The 22,269-nt window shown below is 47.1% G+C and overlaps 2 protein-coding genes across 2 annotated transcripts; one reads left to right on the top strand and one right to left on the bottom strand.

Annotated features, from left to right (window-relative positions):
- Positions 1-4,735: 4,735 nt before the first annotated feature.
- FKBP11 (FKBP prolyl isomerase 11) lies at positions 4,736-10,191 on the top strand. The gene is made up of 6 exons (XM_015065799.3): positions 4,736-7,232; positions 7,415-7,480; positions 7,889-7,976; positions 8,241-8,274; positions 8,625-8,695; positions 9,954-10,191. Exons 1-6 carry the CDS (start codon positions 7,104-7,106, stop codon positions 10,169-10,171), a joined length of 606 nt encoding a protein of 201 aa, XP_014921285.1. The 5' UTR covers positions 4,736-7,103; the 3' UTR covers positions 10,172-10,191.
- Positions 10,192-10,573: 382 nt separating this feature from the next.
- On the bottom strand, positions 10,574-21,854 carry CCDC65 (coiled-coil domain containing 65). Its single transcript, XM_015065798.3, has 8 exons — positions 21,507-21,854; positions 20,514-20,681; positions 14,460-14,629; positions 13,652-13,790; positions 12,528-12,725; positions 12,114-12,332; positions 11,089-11,241; positions 10,574-10,974 (listed from the first exon to the last, which is right to left on the bottom strand). The coding sequence occupies exons 1-8, from the start codon at positions 21,636-21,638 to the stop codon at positions 10,657-10,659; spliced, it is 1,497 nt and encodes a 498-aa protein (XP_014921284.1). The 5' UTR covers positions 21,639-21,854; the 3' UTR covers positions 10,574-10,656.
- Positions 21,855-22,269: the final 415 nt, after the last annotated feature.

The raw sequence follows: 22,269 nt of genomic DNA, 5'->3' as shown, positions 1-22,269 counted from the left end.
CTGCTGGTAGACACTAGAGACTTGAGTGGCTAGAGGACCCTGAACTCGGAGTGACCCAGACTGCCTCCACTCTCAGATCTCCTGAGCCCTGTGCATCAGGTGCTTATAGTTGGAACAGGGTCCCCTCATCCATAGACTGGAGTCCCCTCACTCGTCTAATTTTGGATTTTGGCAGTGAGTAAGCATGAAGGGTAAAGGCCTGGATAGTGTAATGAACTTGATCCTCTTTACAACTGTGGCCCTGTATCACCACTGCTTCAGGCATGTGGTTCCCCATTGTCAGGATGCCAAACCTCATCCAGAGATTCCACAAATGTCTTGAGGGAAAGGACAAGCCTCCGCCCTCCCAACCCACTCCTGTCACTACTCTCTTCCTCTCCTGCTAATACTGTCTGGCTCAAGGCAAAGAAAGAGATAGTGCTCCCCTTTCTTTAGGGGGTGAGATCTGGGTGAGCTAGGCAGGCCATCCCCACTCTTGCCACTTTCTTAAGTGTTGTGGGAAAGGGACAGGTTTTAGGCATATAGTAAGTTTGAGAGCCCCGAGGGCCAGTGTGAAGTAAATCATTTGTATTCAGTTACCTGCCTGGTGACCAATGTTACTGATAAGAGCACCTTTCCCAAGTGCTTTATTTGTACATTTATAAGTATGTTCCTTCTAGAAGAACCCCTCATAAGATCGTGATAATAGAGAGGACTTTAGCTGGATGGCAGGCCAGTGGTGTCTTTTGACCCCTGAAGAGGACGACCTGATCCGTTTTGTCCCTCAGTACTCTATTTAAGATTCCAGAAGGGAGGTGCGGGGGAACCCTCTTGTGTCAGTTGCTTAAACCTTCCAGCTTCTTTCAAGAGGGGTTGGGGGGAAGAGGGAGAGACTTAACCTGGAAAGTAAGTGTTTAGCATCCAGCTCTTAGGACAGATAGCAACCTTATCTGCCCAGAACTTGAATAGCTCTTCAGTCATGGCTTGGCAGACTTGGGCCCAGGGTCTACCTCAGAATAATCTGGGTAACGGAGCTTCCAACATGAGCTTGGAGAAAGTCAGTGGAAGGCTTTGGATTGGTCAGGCTGGTGTAGACAGAACTGTCCTCCTCGTTACAGAGTTTGGGGTCAGTGGCAGGGAAAATGAGTGTGGGTATGTGTGAGTTTCTCAGACTAGAGGTATAAGGTTTGAAGGCTCTGGGGATTCGCTGCTATCACTTCCAGTTCAAGTGCCTAGATTGGTCAGAGCAGAACATTGACAGGTATTTACTGAGTACTTTTGAGGGTTCCAGACCTGTGCTAAGAAGGAAGTCAAACCACTGGATAGACCTGGGAATCCATTTCTGGGACGCTTTGAAATCCTTTGGGATATCCATAGTGCAGTACATTGGGGTAGTGAGAGTTGGGGAATAACTGGGGGATACCCCTTTGCTACTGCTTGGTGCACAGAGTGGTGTCTTTGGGCAGGCAGTCATAGTACTAAGAATGCTTCCAGTTCTGAAGGGTGTGGAATTAGGAGGGTCAGAGTCCATCTCTCTACTTTCTAACCTGGTACCTGGAGGGATAGAGTTTCCTGCTGGTCGCTGGGGAAAGATAGGATCCAGTGGCCTTCCTTCCTCTACAGGTTTTTCATTCTAATTGGGTTTCCTGGCCCTGATTGCTGGGGTTGGGTAAGAAATGACCCTGAATTCCTGAGCAAAGGGAAGAGGAGGTTAAGTCTGAGGAAATCCAAACCTTATGAAAGGGAGCAAGGCCACTGAAGGCAGTGGCTGGAGGTCTGGAAGTGACGAACTTGTGTCAGGACTGACGACCATCATGGCTTGAAGGTGAGTGTCTGCTTATGTGTGTCACTTTGGCCATCAGCTACAGAAGAGAGGATCTGGGCTCTAGTTTAGGAACAAATCTGGTTTCCGAACTGAACATCGTGGAGTAGAGAGGATGACACTCAAGCCAGAACTTTGACTCTCTAGGCCCAGAGCCAACCAGTGCTACCTATGCACGCTTCCTCCCACCACCCTTACTCCTAACCAGGCACGTTGAAAGCTGTCTCTGAAGAGGTCTGGACAGTCAGTCTGGGCCTGGCAGGAGGTTTGAGAATGAACTTGTCCACCTGGCACCCTGCCCCCCCCCCCCCGCCCCCCAACATCCACCCCTTCATCACACACATTGTTGAGAGTCCTCCTAGAACAGAATTGAGTACAAGACCTTTTAAGGGTTGGAGGACTTAGCCTGGGGCTCTGAACCACAGGGATTTAGATGTTAGCTTCTTTCTGCATTCTTAATGTAGAAAGAGAGGTGCTTTCTTGGCTTTAGGTGATAAGAGATGGAGAATCTCAGTTTTTGCCTATGCCTTAGGGAAAAACATACTGATGGGATGAACAGCCATGGGGGGAGTGGGGAGCAGTACTGCTTCAGTTTTGGATGAGCGAGTGCATAACCATACCTAAAAAAACATTTTATCATCCAGGGTATGCATACCCTTGAAAATACGGCATTAGCTTTTGAATCCAGATTTACATATGCTGACTCACAGGCTTTTTATTTATTAACAGTCTTAAAAACAAACATATTAAAAACATTTAAAAAGCAGTGCCCTGCTTACTATCTGGCACATAATAGGCATTCAGCTTTGATGAGTGAATAAACATAACTGTCCATAACCAAACTGGGCCGCCTGGTGGGCCCCGCATGAGTTCAGGGGGCTGTGGTAGAGTTTCTAGTACTCACTGACAGAGACCCTTTGAAGGGTGGAGGCCTTTCCGGGAGTGGCCCTCTGATTTCAAAGTTGTGCCTCCAGTCAGGGTTGTGCCAGCTCCTCTACCTTTCCCAGAACCATCTCACCTTTCTCTGTTCTCCTAACTTCACCCAAGGAGAGAGCTTCTTCCTCTCTGTTCCCTTCTGGGTCCAGGTGGCCTTGTGCTGCCCTCTGTGGGTGATCTTGTTGCCTTAGTTTTGCCCTAGTCTCACTCCTGCCCCCCACCCCCACTCCATCCTCACTTCCCCTTTCCATTCAGAGTCCTGGACCTGGACTGGGCAGTAGCCCTCCATTTTCATGAAACCATTCCAGTCAGCCCATGCGGAAGTGCAGTATGGGCTCTCACCGCTTTGCTCCAAAACCTTCAGTGGATTCCCACTGCCTTAGTCTGACATCGAATCTCTCCACAACCAGCTCTTGCTTTCCTCCCCAGCTACCTCTTTCTACTCTTCTGCTTGAATCCGTTACTTTAGCCAAACTGGTATACTAGTTTTTCCCAAATATCCGGCCTACTGCCTTTATCCCCTTTCTCACTTGTTTAAAAATACCACTTTTCTTTAAGATCTACAAAGCTGCCCATGACCTCTCTAATCCCAAGGATTCCTTTTTCCCCCCTTGCTGGCTCCTTTAGTTCTATTAGCATAATTCATTCAACATCTCTCACACCTTCCCTTATATTGTTATATATCATGTTCATTCATTTAATATTTAATTTGGAAATTATTTTTGTAACCAAAGTAATCTTCATTGCAAAACATCCAAACAATACATAAATATACAGAGCAACATGTGAAACCTGTTTGCCTCTGTTTTTCTCAATGTAACCACCCTCAGCTATTTGGTGTGCCTCCTTCTGGTAGTTTCTTTTCTAAATATATGTAGCTCCACACATTTGGGGAAGGGCTAAAACATAAATGGACTCATATCACATTTATTGTTTTTGCTTATTTTCTCATTTTTAATGTTTTATTCATTTTTGAGAGAGAGAGAGCATGAGCAGGGGAGGGGCAGAGAGAGAGGGAGACACAGAATCCCAAGCAGGCTCCAGGCTCTGAGCTGTCAGCACAAAGCCCAACGTGAGGCTCGAACTCATGGACTGTGAGATCCTGACCTGAGCTGAAGTCAGACACTTAACCGACTGAGCCACCCTCTTGCTTTTTTTTAACATAATGGTATATACATTTGTCTTGAAGTTTTTCCAAATTAGCATAGATATTTTTAATTGTATTAAAAGTATTGCATAGCATAATATTTATTCAAAATAAGACACATTTGTCTAGAATCTGTTATATGGGGGGTACTGTACAGCTAGTACCTGGGGGACTCCAGACATGATCACAACCTTGTCCTTGCCATCAGTGAGATGGCTCTTGGGAGAAAGGGAGAAGTGAGGCACACAAATAATTGCAACACAACAGAAAATAACATCCCTGAGTGTATGCTGGAAGTTCAGAAATAAGTAACTTCTAGCTAAGGGAATCAGGACTTTACAGAGGAAGTGATATTTGAACTTGGTTTGGAGGAAGCTTGACAGGTGAAGGAAGAGCATGAGCCAGGGCACAGAGATGGAAACACATGATGAAGGTTGATCTGATGCCAGACCACAGTCCATGAGCAGGAAGGGGATTTGGTTCAATTCATAGGTGTTTAATGAGCATCTATGTGTCAAACACCATACGAGGCGAGGCAATAGAACACAGAAATGAGAAAGATGAGGTTGCAGTGTTTAAAATAAAAGGCTTTTAGTTTAGTGGAATAAAAGCCAAGTTTGGAAAGGCAGATAAGGACCAGATAGTGAAAGCTTTCAACTGGCATGTCATGGAATCTCAATTTGATTCATGGGGCAATGTGAGGCTGTAGGCTCCATGACAAGCTGAGCAGACCGCAGCAGTGCACAGAATGGGCTAAAGTAGGCTGGGGATGGGCTGGGGATGAGGGGCTTAGAATGTTCTTCCTTTCTTTTTTTAAAAACAAGACAAATTTCACTTCTACCTCAATTGAAAAGTATCTGGTGGTAGGCAGTCCAGGTGTGGTGGCTTTACAGTTATCAGGGCTGAGACTTCTTTTTCCTTCACCAGCCTCACACATAGCTTCCTCCTCATGGTCACCTCATGCTCTAATGTGGCTGTTAGAGTGTAATTCATCTCAGCTACATTCCAGACAGCAGAAAAAAGGAAGGGGGAAGGAGCCTGGGGGGAGGAAGAGGAGCACACAATGACACACTTCTTAGCTAATTCCCACTAAGGGCCTTGCTGGAAGTCCAGGATAATATTTCCAACACTTCTGTTATGACTTACTGGCCAGAACTTAGTCACATGGCCTTATCCAGCTCTAAGGAAGACTTGGAAATGTAGTTTTGTCGATTTTTTTTTTCATTTGAGGTATAATCTGCATGCAGTGCAAGGCACAACTCTTCTATAGTTTGAGAAGTTCTGACAAATGTACATACCATATAACCCACATCCCTACCAAGATATAGAGCTTTCTATCATCCCTAGAAATTCCTTCCTGAGGGGGTCTTAAAAAAATGTTTTTGATGTTTATTTATTTTGAAAGAGCGAGCATGAGCAGGGGAGGGGTAGAGTGAGAGAGAGGTAAAGAGAAAGAATCCCAAGCAGGCTCTGTGCTGCCAGTGCAAAGCCTGACGCGGGGCTCGAACTCATGAACTGTGAGATCATGACCTGAGCCAAAATCAAGAGTTGGGTGCTTAATGGACTGAGACACCCAGGCACCCTGAGGGGGCTTTTTCTTTTTAAACAACCCCAAAGAGCTAATGAGAGCTTAAATAGGGTAGTAGCCTTGGGAATGGAAAGAAGGCATGGAGAGGCAGTGGAAGGAGAGTCCAAAGGAGAATCATTAGGTGTGGGAGATGAGAATCTAGAAGAATGCTAATAGCAGAGCCACTAACAGAAACAAGATTGGGAGAGAAGTCTGGGTTACCGATGGGATGGAAGGAAAAAAAGGAATGAGTACAGTATTGGGTGTGTTGATCTGAGGTGCTGGTCAAACATGTAGGTGGAGATACCAAGTAGGCAGTTGTATCTAGAGTTTGTGAGGGCATTCAGAGCTCAACTGCATCAAATACCAGAGCGATGCTAAAGAGGACAATGGAAAGACGCCTGGATGGCTCAGTTGGTTAATCGTCCACACTTCTGATTTTGGCTCAGGTCATGATCTCACATGAGATTGAGTCCCACGTCGGGCTCTGTGCTAACAGCCCAGAGCCTGCTTGGGATTCTCTCTCTCCCTCTCTCCCTCTCTCCCCATCCCGTACTCTTGCTCTCTCTCTCTCAAACATTAAAGAAGTAAGACAAGGGACCAAGAAATGACCCAAGAATTTGGTGACTTTGAGCTCACTGATAACTTTTTGAGGGAGCAGAATTCAGATGCCAAGGCCTGAGTGGGCAGTGAGGGTTTGAATCATGCAGAAGGGGACTGATTGCATTGCCCGAAATAATTTAAAACCCCTCTTAAAAACTGAAGTCCCTTGGGGTGCCTGACTGGCTGATACTGGAGTTGAGTTCAAGCCCCACATTGGGCAAGATAAATAAAAATAAAAACTGAGGTCTTTGCATAAACAAAAGGGAGCTGCCCTTTTGACAAACTTGTTGATGAAGGGAGGAAGGAGATGTTGGTGTCAGGAAAAGATCAGGAATTCACCCTATCCTTACAGGAAAATACCTCCTGACTCTGAAATTAACTTTCCAAAGGACAGGGAGATGGGACAGCTAGCTACCTGTCTCCTTTTGGATATATGACCTCTAGAAATTCAAGCTGAAGGGCTGGAGGTGGGAGAGGGATGCCATCTCTAACAACTGCTGGGGGGATGGGGGGCAGCCAGACACTGCCAGGACAGGTGTGAAGAGACCTATCTTAAGAGTAAAGAGCAGAGAACAAACACGCTGGACTCAGGCAATAAGGGGTTTGAATCTTGTCTCTGTCGCCACCTAGCTAGAAGACCTTGGGCAAGTTACTTAACCTGAGCACCCAGCTCCTCGTCTGTAAAATGGAAACAATTATGCCTACCTTTCAGGGTGGTTTTGAGAATTACAGACAAGTGACTGGCACACAATAGGTCATCATAAGTGGGTGCTATTCAGTGATCAGCCTCTCACTAAGGGACAGAACGGCAAACGGAAGGGTCAAAATCCGCAACCTCACGATCTTAGAGGGTAGGGAGGGCTTCCAGCGGCCTCCTCCCTCCAGGAGGTGGGGACAAGGTGGAGGAAGGGCTGCTGGAGGAGGAGCTGGCGCGTTGCTACCCGCCCCGTCCCGTCCAGTCCAGCCTGGGCGCCGAGGGAACCGCTGTCCTAGCCGCCGCCACCCGAACAGCCTGTCCTGGTGCCCCGTGCCCTGCCCCGTGTCCAGTCATGACCCTGCGCCCCTCACTACTCCCGCTCCGTCTGCTGCTGCTGCTGCTGCTCAGTGGGGCGGTGTGCTGGGCTGAGGCTGGGTTCGAAACCGAAAGTCCCGTCCGGACCCTCCAAGTGGAGACCCTGGTGAGGAGAGAGTGTCCTGGGGCTGCGGGAGCTGGGCCTGGGGAGGGAATGAAGGGGTCTAAACGAACCTGGGAGCGGGTAGGCGAGCAAGTGTGGGAACTGAGTTGGGGGGTGGGTACCGGGTCTAGGGACAGGAACGGACCTTTGGAGGATCCTGCGTGACTCCTGTAGTCCGATCATAGGTGGAGCCCCCTGAGCCTTGCGCGGAGCCCGCTGCCTTTGGAGACACGCTGCACATACACTACACGGTGAGGGATCTGGGGGGCCGGGGCGGGGCCTGGGAGGGGGCGGCGCCCTGCTGGAACACGTCAGCGTTGGCTGGGACACGTGGCAAGCGGTTCGGGAGTAAGTTGGGGCTCTGGGGTCGTCGAGCACGTGGCGGGGGGAGGGGCGCTCTTCTTCCCGGCCCATTTCCCCTCCCAGCTCTTCCGCCAGTTCCGCCCCGGTGTGGGGAAGAGTAGGGTGGGGAGATAGATCTCCGAGAAGTGCCAGCCCTTCGGGGCTTCCTGTTGCTTTCTGCCCTGAGGGGAATGCTGGGCTGCAGCTGCCAGGGGGTTGCCGCCTGGCCGCCGCTGCCCAGGGGCGCAGGTGTGTGTGGTGTGCGCCTGCTGAGAGAGAGGTACTAGGTGTGCGCTCTTGCTGCTGTCTCCCCCCAGGGCAGCTTGGTAGATGGACGCATTATTGACACTTCCCTGACCAGAGATCCTCTGGTTATAGAACTTGGCCAAAAGCAGGTGATCCCAGGTATGTGACCTGCGCCTCCCATTTTACGTCTCCTAACTTAAGCTTTCCTTAGCCTCTTCAATCTCTAAGTTACCTTGGAAGTGCCCCCACGACTCTCCCAGTCACGTCCTCAGGTTCAAATCCCACTTCTAACACTGCTTTTGCCTCACACCCCACTGGCAACCAGGCAGTTGAGAAATGGGGAGCTCAGTTGAGGGTCAAAGGGAGCCTTGGGATTTGGGGAATGTAGGTAGCTTCCTGTTCAGTTGTGTCTTCTTCCTCAAGGTCTGGAGCAGAGCCTTCTAGACATGTGTGTGGGGTGAGTATCTGGGCAGGGGCGGGCTTGGGTACCCTGTTAGCATGGGTGGAGGTTTACTTTGCTATCCTTGTTCCTAGAGGGGGCAGAAGAATGTGGATAAAGGCTTTGCACTGGGCAGGTCCAGGTCATTGGGACCCCTAAGGGCATCCAAAGCCACTTTGCCTATCTGGCTGTGGGTTTTGTTGGAGGAGTTGAGGCATGTGGGGGAGGTCAACCTACTGAGTGCTCAGTGGGAAAGTTCATGTTTTGGGGTGAATATCCAGAGAGTTTGCTGGTGGGGCTTCAGATGGATTGAGGCCACTGGCCCACCTGGTCCCACCTCTAGCTGTGATTCACATTCCTTCCATCAGAGAGAAGCGAAGGGCAATCATTCCTTCTCACTTGGCCTATGGAAAAAGGGGATTTCCACCGTCCATCCCAGGTAATCTGACTAGGCCTCTCTCTCAGGTAATCCAAATACCCAGTCCCTCAGAGCTACAAGGAGCTGTACACTTTGTCTGGAGCTTGAGAAGGTCTAAACCCAGTTTGCTGAAAAGGACAGGGGCGGCCAGGGACTCCTGCAGGGCCACTGTTTTCCTCTTCAGGTCACCAACAGGGACTAGAGACATATAACCTGTTAGGCCACCTGGCTTGCCCTCTAGCAGACAGCAACTTTATAGGGAGGAGACACCTGCTTGAACCACTTGGGTCTGTTGCCTGTGCTACCCCTTTCAGAACTCTAGACCTTTCTCCTGCCGCTTCTCCACAACTCCAACCTGTGTTGTTTGTGCAGCTGGCATGGCTTCTCACCACACCTCTACCCTTCCTTTCAGCCTCCATCAGGAAAGAGACAGTAAAAATTATCACAGTCAAGTAATTCAAGACAAAGCAAAACAAAAAACAATTTGTAAAAGACAAGCCTACCCTATAACTTCAAAAGCTGTCACAGGTCACTGCTGATATCTATACTTGAAGATCTGAGGCTGGACAGATTTCCTAAGATGCAGATCTCTTGCTTTGGGTTATAACAAATGCTCTATTGGCTAAAAGGTTTCGTCCTTCAGAGTATTAGTATAAAAGTTCTTATCCTAGTTACAACTGAGAGGGAAAACCGGAAAGAGGGTCATGGACTAAAGAGAAACTCTTTTACCCGAAGCTCTTTAATCTCCCCATTTCCAGTGTATTTCTTCCCTGACTCACCCCTGTTCATTCCCTGGCTCCTTACTTCTTAAGCCACCTCCTTCTTCCTCTCCAGCTCTTATGTTGAAACATCTATGTTTTCTTAGTAACAGTCACATCAGTGTGCTCATTGGTTGGTGCAATTTTAAAACATCTAGGTTAAATTCAATTAATTTCAGGCCTGCAAAGATTCTATCGATGTGGCTGTTTGGAAATGGAGTCATTAGTATAGAGGTTCTCTCACTTATAAATGGAGAACACCCTGTGGGAAGTTTCCCCATGCTATCAAAAACCTGTCCCTGAACACAAGCCACACTTGTAGATTTGGGGCGAACATAACTACCAATAGACTCTGTTCATAACCTTTCTCTACTTTTGTCTAAAGGAACTCAACACATTTAAATCTTGACAGCTTCATAGTTGTTGCTCTGGTGTGGCCTGCCCTTCCCCTGCTTTCATTTAGATTCTGAGCCCTGGATAAAATGCAGAGATTCTAACCCTCACCTCCTCTCTGCCTCCAGCGGATGCAGTGCTGCAGTTTGATGTGGAGCTGATTGCACTGATCCGAGCCAACTACTGGCAAAAGCTGGTGAAGGGCATTTTGCCTCTGGTAGGCATGGCCATGGTGCCAGCCCTCCTGGGCCTCATTGGGTATCACCTATACAAAAAGGCCACCAGACCTAAAGTCTCCAAAAAGAAGCTCAAGGAAGAGAAACGAAACAAGAGCAAAAAGAAATAATAAATAATTTTTAAAAATTTCTTTGTATTCTTCACCTGATACTTTCTGGGGCTATTTCTGTAAGTGGGAATGAGGAAAAGGGCTGGGGAAAAAGGCATTCCGAGTTGGATCTTGCCTGACGGGGTGTTTGGAGGCTTTGGATCACCTCTGCCTCTGCCTCTTCCTCCTGTCCTAACTTCCTGCCAAGGACCTGCTCTTGAGTCTTCCCATAGGATCTGTACCTCCCGAAGGTATGGGTGTTGGCCCCCACAGTGCCCAGACTTCCAAGAAGCAATGCTTCCTGGAGCAATGAGCCTCTGATATTTGCCTAGCTATTAGCTGCACTCTGTGGGGCCACTGTATTCCTAGTGTCTTCCAGTTAGACTGCTCTGTTCAATATGGGGAAAATATAAAGAGCTCACAAACCCCATGGAAAATTTTAATAGCAAAGTCCTTGGGTCTCTCAAAAAATCATTTGGGATTTGAAAAGAGATTTACTCCTTGTATCACAGGATATGGGAGATCACGTGGGCTGCCTCAATGATGTTGTAAGTGGTTGGAGGTTGCTTGTCACCTGGCTGGGTGGTCGGTGTGGACAACGGCTGGGGTAAGTTGCTTCGATGGTTGACGATAAAGAGTGGGTTGAGCTGGCTCAGCACTTCATCACTCACCGAGATGCCATCCAAGTACTGCTTCAGCATCTCTCGCAACTTGCCGTTGATTTCTAACAACTGGGCGCGTCTCTGCTGGAGGCTCAGTTGTTCCAGTTTCACTTTGTTGTACCTTTTCCAGAAATTCTCCATCCCTGTATAGTTCACGATCACCTGGGAGTTGAGTTAAAGGGACAAGGTACGTGGTGGGGCCCATTAGCAAATGTAGCCCAGTGGCCCATCGTCTCCAACCTTGGGTGATGGCCTCTGGGGCCCTAGGAACTTTACCTTTGAGAGCTCCTCAGTAAGCTCCTCTTGGTAAATTTCTTCTATCTCCGCCTGCTCCTTGGGAGTCAATACTGACGAATAGAAAGGTAGCACTTTTTCTTCCTCTGTTTCAAATTTCCTACATATTTCAGCAAGTTTCAGGATCTTTTCACCCTATCGGAAGCATGAAGAGACCTTTTATTAGGAAAGGGGGTGGGGAGGGGAAATAGTGGAGTTGGTTCCCCTGCTTGAACCCAGGGAAGTATTCATCCAAATGTGACATGAGAGTAATAAATACATCTAACAGGCTCTTCACTAGGTGCCAAGCACTATTCCAAGTATTTATATACTTGGAATGTATATACACATATACACGTGTGTGTGTGTGTGTGTGTGTGTGTGTGTGTATACATAAATATGTGTGTATATATATGTGTGTGTGTGTATATATATATATACACACACACATATATATGTATTTTTTTTTTTTTTTTGAGAAAGCAAGCAGTGGAGGGCCAGAGGGAGAGGGAAAGAAAGAATCTTAATCAGTTTCCATGCCCAGCATGAGCCCAATGTGGGGCTCAATCTCCTGACTGTGAGATCATGACGTGAGCCGAAATTAAGAGTCGGACGCTTAACTAACTGAGCCACACAGGCACCCCTTAATTCATTTAACTTAAAATGTGAGGGGGGCACCTGGGTGGCTCAGTTGGTTAAGTTTCTGACTTTGGGTCCGGTCATGACCTCATGGTTCCTGGGTTTGAGCCCCACATTGGGGCTTTGACAGAACCTGCTTTGGACCCCCTGTTCTCCACCCTCCTCTGCCCCTCCCCTGCTTGTGCTCTCTCTGTGTCTCTGTCAAAATAAATAAATAAGCTTTAAAAATAAAATAAGGCAAAATAAAATGTGAGAGGGGAGGAAACATGGAATAAAAAAGGTACTCAGGCAGGAAGCAGGAGAAAGCCCTCTACCTTTCTCAAACCCGTTTCACTTCGCAGGAGCCAAGTTTCTTGGTTTTGTTTTGACTGCCCTTTCCCCTTCGTTACCTTATCAACAATCTTTCTCAGGGCCTTGAGGGTGGCATTACTTTCCAAAGTAAGTTTGACCAAGTTTTCCTGTGATATTTCCCGGGCGTGACTCCTTTGGGCCTTAAGTTTTCGCAGTTGTGCAAGGACCAGCTCCTTGTCCTTACGAATGTACTGGTTCCGGTCTTCATTCTCATGGCTGTGCACCATGATCTTGCCTCTTAAAATAATTATGGAGTCCTGGAGGAACAGAATAGATTTGAGTAAACTCTTGCCTGGCTGAAGGTCTTCAATGAGACAGGCAAAAGGACCATCTGGGGACTGAAATCCGGGGATATCATCTTTCCCCAGCCAGGGGTCCAGTAGAAATTGGGGGATGAATAGGGGATAACGGAGCAGTGAAAGCAGTGAGTATTTCCAGTTGGCTGCACTAACCTGTAATTTCTGTATTTTTTTCATCTGTGCTTCAATCTCTTTGGAGCTTCTTTCATCTTTCACCTTCAGAGTCTCAAAGGCAATCTTTTGATCCTCTGTGGCATCAGTATAATTCTTGAGTGCATCCTGGAACCTTCTCCACAGATCTTCTACTGTATTCTCCAGGTGCAGTCTTAGAAAATGCTTCTCTTCTAAATTCTAGGAAGTGGTGCCAAAATAGCCAGTGCTTGGAATTACCCTATTAGTGCCCTTTTACTGCCTCCAGCAACCTCATCCTCTTCAACTGTTTGTAACATAGTAGGGTGCAGAGGTCGCCAATGAAAATGCCTACAAAGACCAGGCAGATGTTATAAATATGTGCTGTATGCTAGATGAGGCCTGTGGTGAACCAGAGAGGAAATGCTCCACGGGGGGTTGGGAGTAGTGGCCTATCTGCCTGGCTTCACATGAATGTCCCCATTTGGAAACATGGCCCAGTGTTACCAGATCTTTTCTCAAGGCAAGCTAAATTTAGGATTTTTATGTGAAACCTTTCAATTTTTAAATGTAGGAAGCTTATTTTAAAATTTACAAGGGGCACCTGGGTGGCTCAGTCAGTTGAGTGTCCAACTTCAGCTCATGTCATGATCTCGTGGCTTGTGGGTCCAAGCCCCGCATCAGGCTCTGTGCTGATAGCTCAGAGCCTGGAGCCTGCTTTGGATTTTTTGTCTCCCTCTCTCTCTGCCCCTCCCTGACTCACACACTGTCTCTCTCTCTCTCTCTCTCTCAAATAAACATTAAAAAACTTTTTTTTTTAATTTACAAAACATTGTGGGGCAAAATAAAAACAAAGAACCCCATGCCCAAACCCAGGTCTGCAGGATAGCTAACTTTGTAGCCTCCAAGATGGTGGAAAGCACTTTGGGGCCAAGGGCAGAACTGGATTCTCCTCCTGGCTGTACCACAAAGCAGCAGCATAACTTTGGTGGGTCATTTTACTTCTTTGGGCCTCAGTTTCTTTCACAGATCACCCCTGTGATTTGTCTCTTGACTGTGTTGATTAGGGGTCTCTACGAGCTCCAGTGGCCTTGAGCATTTTTTCTCCCTTCTCTCCCAGCTCTTGCCCAGCTGCTCTCCCTCCATACCTTGTTTTTGAGATCATCCCACATGCTCTGGAACTCCAGCTTACTTTCATACTCAGAATCTATATAGTTCTGCTCCATGGCCATGAAGACATCTTGTAGGTAGTGAATCTCTTTTTCATGCTGGTCAATAATTGTCTTCCTGTTGGGAGACAAGACACTGTCCCTGCACTGAGGGATAAAGCATATGGACCAATAATGACAACTCAAAGCAGTATGTGATAAAACTGTACAAATAGTATAAATTCCTAGGTAAACAGAGAGAGGGTGGGCCCTATTCTTTTTAGGATCAGAAAGAATGAATAAGATTGTTTTGATTTTTGAGCAGGCAGTCCATTTATATGATACAACAAGTGGAAAAGTACAAAAGATTTCAGTGAGAAGTCTCCATCCCATCCCTGATCCCTACCAGATGGGTTGGATGTTGATAGCTGAAACTAGGTGGTGAGGGTGTTACAGATAGGAACCTGGCATGGCTGTAGGGAAGCTAAATCCACAAGCTTAAACACGTGTTAGTTTAGAAGGAACTCAGGAGAGGGGCACCTAGGTGGCTCAGTCGGCTAACTGTCTGACTCTTGATCTCAGCTCAGGTCTTGATCTCAGGGTTGTGAGTTCAAGCCCCACGCTGGGCTCCGCACTGGGGGTGAAACATACTTAAAAAAGAAAAAGAAGGGACTCAGCATCTTCTCTCCTGGGGTCATATCATAAGCAAGGTGGGATGCTCCACGGTGCTGGCTTATAGATAGCTCCTTGACACAGGCTCTGCATACTCTCCTGGACTCAATCCCTCAGTCCTCTTAGGCCCCCATACCTTTCTGTCTCAAACTCTTTGGTTAGGGCCTCCAGCTCCATGTTGTAACTTTCCTCTAGGAGGTTGAGCCGGCTTCTCTGCAGGGCTAAAAGCTGATCGATGCTGTGCAGGTGGCTGCGCAGGGCATGGGCGTACTGCTCCTCGGCTTCTGACAGGTCCGTGGCTAAAGACTGGGTAGGAAACAGGGAGTTACCATTTTGGCTGAATGGCATCTGTGTGAGAAAATAAAAATGTATTCAGCTGGTCAGCTGGATGGCACGAACGGCATTTTCCCCTAGCTCCTGATGCCAGCTCTTTGGCGCCAAGGGTGCTGTTCTCCCACTCATGAATAGAAAGTAAGAGTGACATCCGGGAACCCCAGGTAGCCTGCCAGTGTCCTAGGGACAAAAGACATTTACAGTGAGGCTCCAAGATGTGAGGCAGAAGAGAAACAAGTAGAACCAAGCGTATCTTGTCATACAACATAGCAAAGCAGCTATGGAAGACCAATAGGGTCACGTCAAAGGGATTCAGGAGCCTGACAGAAGTGGCTCCCTGTGGCAGAGGACGTCTTCTAAAGATCCGCACAGCAATATCTCCTGTCCTACAATCTGCAATGTGACCTTGCCACTCCTCCAGCAGGAGGTATTATCTTCTTCCATCTCCTTGAATTTGGGCAGACACCGTCACTACTTGGACCATGAGAACATAGCGGAAATGACACTGCGCCAGTTCCAGGCATAGCCCTTACATGGCCTGGCAGCTTCTGCTTCCTGCCCCTTGGAATGCTTGTTCTTGGGACACTCCTTCCAGGGACCCGGCCATCACGTTGTGAGAAGGGCAGTGCCCGGGAAAGGGCCACGTTAAGGCATTCTGGTCAGCAGTTCAGCTGAGCTCCCAGCTGACTCTCTGAATCAACCGCCAGCCACCTTAGACATCCAGCCCAGTCCAGCCTTCAGAAGATTGTAGCCTCAACCGACATCTGACTGAAAACTGTAGGGGAGATACCGAGCAGGAACCACCTGGGTGAACGAAGTCGACGGATCGTGAAAAATAATAAAAGAAATTGTTCTAAGTCACTGATTTAGGAGTGGTTTGTTATGTAGTAATAGATAGCTGGAACACTTCCACTGGCGAGAAAGGGGACAGTGTGAGCATCAACAAGGATAAAAACTATGATGAACTGAAAAGATATAAATTATCTTTGATTATGAAATCATAAGCATACTTAAAAAAAATGGTTACCTTTGGAGGATACCAGACAACCCATTCCTTTTTTAATTGTTTTAATGGCGTTTAAAGGGCAGAGAAAGAATTAAGCATTTATGCTACCTTTATTATATAAGCTGTACCTCTTGGTCACTGAATGGTAAATGACAGAGGTATCTCTTTATAGAAATATTCAAGCTAATAAATGAAAAAGGAATGACATTATTAGAAAATCAGCATTTTGTAACCCCCAGTGAATTAAGAGAGAAACAACAAATGCTAACTTCACAAAAAGAGGGGCGCCTGGGTGGCTCAGTCCATCGAGCACCCGACTCTTGATTTTGGCTCAGGTCACGGTTCGTGAGATCGAGCCCTGCGTTGGGCTCTGCGCTGACAGTGCAAGTCTGTTTGGGATTCTCTCTCTCTGCCCCTCCGCTCACATGCGCACGCGCTCTCTCTCTCTCAAATAACCATTTTCAAAAAATCACAAGAAGAGATTACCGGATGCATGTGCTTCCTGGATGGAAGAATACAACACCTCTAAACTAGATCTAATTACAAGATACAGGAAATACAGAAAAAAGTAACATTTTACACTATAATACAGAATACTATGCAGTTGTTTAAAGAAAAAAGAGAGAGAGAGAGAAGCTCTTTATGGACTAATGTGGAATAGTCCCTAGGATATATGGCTCAGTGAAAAAGGGGCAAAACAGGATGTAGGACTATCATTTGTACAAAAAAAATGTTTACTTGTGGGGCGCCTGGGTGGCTCATTCGGTAAGCATCTGACTTCAGCTCGGGTCACGATCTCGTGGTTCATGAGTTTGAGCCCCACACTGGGCTCCGTGCTGACAGCTCAGAGCCTGGAGCCTGCTTCAGATTCTGTGTCTCCCTCTTTCTCTGCCCTTCCCTCTCTGTCAAAAATAAACATAAAAAAAAAAAAAAAGGTTTACTCATGAAATTAAAATGATTAAGGCACTAGGTGGCTGGAAGTCACTGGTGGGAGGGGACTTTTCTCTCTTTCACTTTATCTTTTGAATTTTGAATAATGAGTGAAATGCCTATTCGAAAAAGTAAAACAAATTACAATTAAAGTGAATGAAACACGAAAAGGATTTAGTAAGTGTCCACATGATCCAAGCACCTTGAGCCATGCATTGTAAGCTGCCACAGCCTCTATGCAAAGCTGGCTCTTACCCTGTATGTTTGGGATGAGAAAGGATCTTATGGAGTAGGTGCTGATAATGGAGGCCTCTTCACTCACTCAACAGATGATTGCTGAACCTGTCATGTACCGGCACCGTGCTGGAGGCCAAGGATTCAGGGATGAAAAGACATGCATATTGCCCCCAAAGGAGCTTGCAGTCGTGTAGTAGGAAAGGTGTTATATAAACAGAAAATTACAGTGTAACATGGAAATTGCTATGAGGTCAATGATGTACCTGTGACAGTGGGATATAAAAGGCTGAGTGCCTGTGTGTAAGAGCACAGGGGGAGGCTTCACAGGACACATGTCATTTGTATCACTCCTGAAGGAGGAGTGAGAGTTTGCCAGGAAGACTGAAGAGATGGGGAAAAGAGAATTCCAAATAGAGGGAACAGCATGTGCAAAATCACAGGTAAGAAACAAGGAAAGGTACAGGCAGAGGCCAGAACATGTAGGGCTTTGATGTTTTTTTCCCTGGAGTTTGGATTTTTTTCTGTGGAAGAAAGAAGCCACTAAAATTTAAGCAGTGGAGTACCAGGATCGGATTTTTGTTTCAAAAAGATAATCCCGGGGCACCTGGGCAGCTCAGTTGGTTGAGCGTCAGACTTTGGCTCAGGTTATGATCTTGCAGTTCGTGAGTTCGATCCCCACATCAGGTTCACTGCTGTCAGCGCAGAGCCCGCTTCAGATCCTCTGTCCCCTTATCTCTGCCCGTCCCTCACTTGTGCTCTCTTTCTCAAAAATAAATAAACATTAAAAAATAAATAAATAAAAAGATAATCCTGGTAGTTGTGTAGACAGTCACCTGGAGGTGGCTGGGCATGAAAGGCTGGAAGATAGGGTCCTAGTGCAACAGTCCATATGAGAGAAAGTGCCCAGGTCTCAACTGCAGCAGGACAGGGGGGAAGGAGAGCAGGATATGGCTTTGAAAAGTACTTCAGCAGAAGATTTATACAAAACTTAGTGAAAGAAGTCAGGGATGGAGGCAAACCCTAGGATGATTCCCGGATTTCTCTGTTGAGTGGTCTGGTGAATGGCAGGGACCACCTGAATAGAGAGTAAAGAAGACCAGATTGTGGAAAAATTGCTCTGGGCCTGCCCAGGGAAGGGGGAACTCCTTAGTTCAGTTGTGAAGACAATGCAACAACCAGGAACGGATATCTAGGAATCTTGAATAGAAGGATGTGGAATTCATGAAAGAAATCCAGACTGGTGTTACAGACCAGGAAGTCACTGACATAAAAGTGGTATTTAAAACCAGGGTATTGGGGCGCCTGGGTGGCTCAGTCGGTTAAGCGGCCGACTTCGGCTCAGGTCATGATCTCGCGGTCCGTGGGTTCGAGCCCCGCGTCGGGCTCTGTGCTGACAGCTCAGAGCCTGGGGCCTGTTTCAGATTCTGTGTCTTCCTCTCTCTGACCCTCCCCTGTTCATGCTCTGTCTCTCTCTGTCTCAAAAATAAATAAACGTTAAAAAAAAATAAAAAATAAAAATAAATAAAACCAGGGTATTGTGTACAACTGTCTAGACCCTAGATACCCGGTTAAAGGGTGAGATGGCCAGACTCAGAAACCTGGGAGATGCTCAAGTTCAGGAGATGGAGAGAGGAAGATAAACTCACCAAGGGGACTGGATGTATATATCCCAGAAGCAGGAGAGAAACCATGAGAGAATGGTGTCATGGAAACCAAAGGGGAGTTTCAAGAAGGAAGGCATGACCAAGAGTATCAGCGCCACAGAGAAGTCAGGTTAGGAGATGATGAAATGATGAACAGTGGCCATGATTTGGACCTGGTAGTCTTTACAGGAGCAGCTTCCTAGGGAAGGATGGAAATCAGATGTGGGATGCCGGATAAATGAGAAGTGAAGTGGAGATAGCATAGGTGAGGATCACTAACATTTGCACATTTAACGTGTAGGTTCGGTTATTCAGGAATGACCCTGAAGGTGCGTAATATTAGCAATATGTGATTTACCTAAGTCAAGGACTGTAATCGTTTGCTACAAAGCTGGAAGCTAATTGATGGAAGGGGGAGCCTGGCCACTGCTCAGCATCCCTAAATGAACCCTGCTGGTTCTCCTCTCAGCAGGTATTTGATAACTCCCAGTAAGTGTCGGAAGAAGTCACGTAAAAAGCCATAAGGTGGGGGCCCCTGGGTGGCTCAGTCAGTTAAGTGTCCGACTTTGGTTCAGGTCATGATCTCGCGGTTCACGAGTTTGAGCCCTGCATGGGCTCTCTGCTGTCAGCACAGAGCCTGCTTCAGATCTTCTGTCCCCCTCTCTCTTCCCCTCCCCACCCTCAAAAATAAATAAACATTTAAAAGAAGGCCATAAGGTATAACTGGTGGGGTGAGGAATTCTAATGTATAATGGTTTTTATAAATCTGGAGACTCCTAATATGTATCGCTTGAAGCTTGCCCAGGCCTACTAATTTTTTTTTTCCCCCAAGAGTTAGGCTGTGAAGGAGAGATGTGTGTTTGCAAGAGGGGGCATGCCAGGCTGACAATGTATATTTTGCTCTTATGTGGGATTTCTGTTGTTGTTTTCAGATAGAAAAGTCTAAGTAAGAGTCAGTAAACAGAGGTTAAAAATAGGATAAAAGAAGGGATAGAGCAAAATCCCTTAGAAAAAAGGATGGTATGTGGGGCGCCTGGGTGGCTCAGTCGGTTAAATGTCTGACTCTTGATTTTGGCTGAGGTCATGATCTCATGGTTTGTGGGTTCGAGCCCCCTGTGGGGCTCTCTGCTGACAGCATGGAGCCTGCTTGGGACTCTCTCTCCCTCTCCCTCTGCCCCTACCCCACTCGCTCAATGCAGATGTTGTCTTTCTCTCTCTCAAAAATAAAGAAATAAAATTAAAAAGAAAAAAGATGATATGGACTCAACTCAAGAATCGTCCAAGAGCATAAGGATGGTTGATTGAGTTGCTTAGAGGTCCACAACTACTCTTACCCATGGGGATCTCAATCTCATCCAAGGCCATTGAACTTGAATCAAAGAGGCCCAACAGAATTTGGTTAAATAAAGCACTGGAGTGGGAATCAAGAAACTCATGCTCTGGTTCCAGCTCTCTCACTGACTAGCTGTGTCACCTTGGGCAAGTCAGTTCCCTTCTCTGGAATTGAGGCTTCTCACATTGAAATGAAGACACGGGACTAAGTTTAAGTCATTGGGTGATGTCTGCCGTGCCTTACAACTCTAATATTGTATAGTGCTGGTTTTAGGCAGTAGATAACCAAGGAAAATGGCTATGCTGAGGGGGTGGGGAGAGGAATGACAGCCCAGTATTCTATTTTTCATTTCAGTGAAAACTGGTATTACCAACAGCCGGCTTCATCACGGCCTGCACCTTGTAAGGGCTTTAAGACTGATAAATAAATGGGGGGGCCTGGGTGGCTCAGTCAGTTAAGCAACTGATTCTGGATATCAGCTCAGGTCACGATCTCACAAGGATCATGGTTGGTGAGATGGGGTCCTGGGAGGGGCTCTGCACTGACAGTGAGGAGTTGGCTTGGGATTCTCTCTCCCCCTCTCTCTCCAAATAAATAAAAATTTAAAAAACTATTAAAATAAAAGTTGGACAAATGAATTCAGTAGGCCCATTGTATTAAGAGGTCAGGGCAGCCAGGTTCAAGTGTTTCCTTGGGAAGAGTGCCTACCTTGATGACACTGTCCTTGCAGTCCACCACTCGTTCAAACGTTTGGCTGAGGATCTCAATGTCCTTATGCAGCTCTCTGGTCTTGACTTCCCTAAGGACAGTTCTCCACTGTGTGTTAATCTTGTAAAGGTTCAGAGCACTGTTGTGCTCCTCCTTGGCCAGCTTGTCCTGTGTGAAGGAATAAATACACCCCCAGGAGGTCAGGGCCTAAAGCCCTGTTACAGTAAACTGAACAAGATTACTTTTTAATTAATTAATTAATTAATTAATTAAAAAGGGGCACCTGGGTGACTCAGTCGGTTAAGCATCTGACTCTTAATTTCGGCTCAGGTCATCTCATGGTTCATGGGTTGGATCCCTGAATAGGGCTCACGGTGGAGCTTGGAACCTGCTTGGGATTCTGTCTCCCTCTTGCTCTCTCTGCCCCTCCCCCACTCAACCTCCCCCCCCCCCCACCAAAAATAAATACACTTTGAAAAAACAAACAAGATCACAGTTTGTCAACCGACACCTTACCCTTTGTCTTTTTCTGAGGGGCCAAATTTCCTGATGACTAACACTCAGGGAATTCCCATTCTCGTTTTGGGGATAGTCTGAAGTAAGACAGGAACAGCCTGATGGCACTTTAGGGAGGGCAAGGGTGAATTTCCTTCAGGTGAAGACATCAAAGCAGGATGTTGTTTGTAATGACATATCTCCGGGGAGTATATCAGAATTTCAGACAAGCTCGGACAGCTAATAGCACCTACTGTCCTGGTCTGGGGCTCAGTTGTGCCATTAACCTCCTTACCCTTTGACCCCTCTGTACTTCACAAAGAACTGGTTCCTTCCCCGACAATGTTGCAAGAAATCTAAGTATATTTGGGTCTCAAGGTTTCCGGAGGAGAGGAGGCCAGCATGAAAATGAGGCTGCCGCAACGAGAGGACCAAGGCAACAGGGCTGGTGTAGGGAGTGGGTGGGGTTGGGCAGAGAGTAATGCATGAAGCCATCACCTTCAAGAACTGGCTCAGGAGCCTCTCTTTCTTCTTGGCCATCTCCTCCTCTGCCAGCAACTTCTGCTGAAACAGAAGCAGCTGCTCCTCATCCGACAGGGGCATCTTGGCCTTTTTCCCTTTCTTAGACATAGCTGGGCGGGGGACCGTGTCTAAGCAACGATCCTCGGTCTGCTTTGGAGAGCTTTACAGGAGGTAGGAGGAAAGTACCCCAGGACAGGGCCTTCTGAACTACCCCTGCATGGTAGCGGGGACCTTAGATCTCAGTCTTTCCGCAAGAGAGAGAGCGCCTGGGATCTTGGTGAGGCTGGGGTCTGGAGCCAAAAGACGCATATCCGTTTCCTAGCAACGGGGCTGTCACTAAGATGGCGTTGTGAAAGGCTAGGAGTAGGGACCCTGGCTTGGAGCGCCGTCTGCTGGCTGGAGGACCGCGGTCAGTTTTTGAGAGATGGTTGTTGTATTTATCAAAAACCGTAGCCTCCTCACCGAACGTTTTTAAGCCTTTTAAAACCTGGGGGGAGGGGGCGGGGGGCGTTGTTTTTCATAGAATGGCCATATTTTAGCATACAGATAATAACACATTTTGGAGAGAATGTGGAGAGACCCTTGTACATTGCTGGTAGGGATGTAAAACAGTGCAGCTGCGTTGGAAAACGGTTTGGCAATTTCTTAAAATGTTAAACATAAATTTACTGTGTGATCCTGCAATTTCACTCTTACCTATCAATCTAAGAGAAGTGGGAATGTATCCACACAAAGACTT

Source organism: Acinonyx jubatus, chromosome B4, assembly GCF_027475565.1.
Source record: "Acinonyx jubatus isolate Ajub_Pintada_27869175 chromosome B4, VMU_Ajub_asm_v1.0, whole genome shotgun sequence".
NCBI classification, from domain to species: domain Eukaryota; kingdom Metazoa; phylum Chordata; class Mammalia; order Carnivora; family Felidae; genus Acinonyx; species Acinonyx jubatus.
This window is presented reverse-complemented; position numbering and strand designations above follow the sequence as displayed.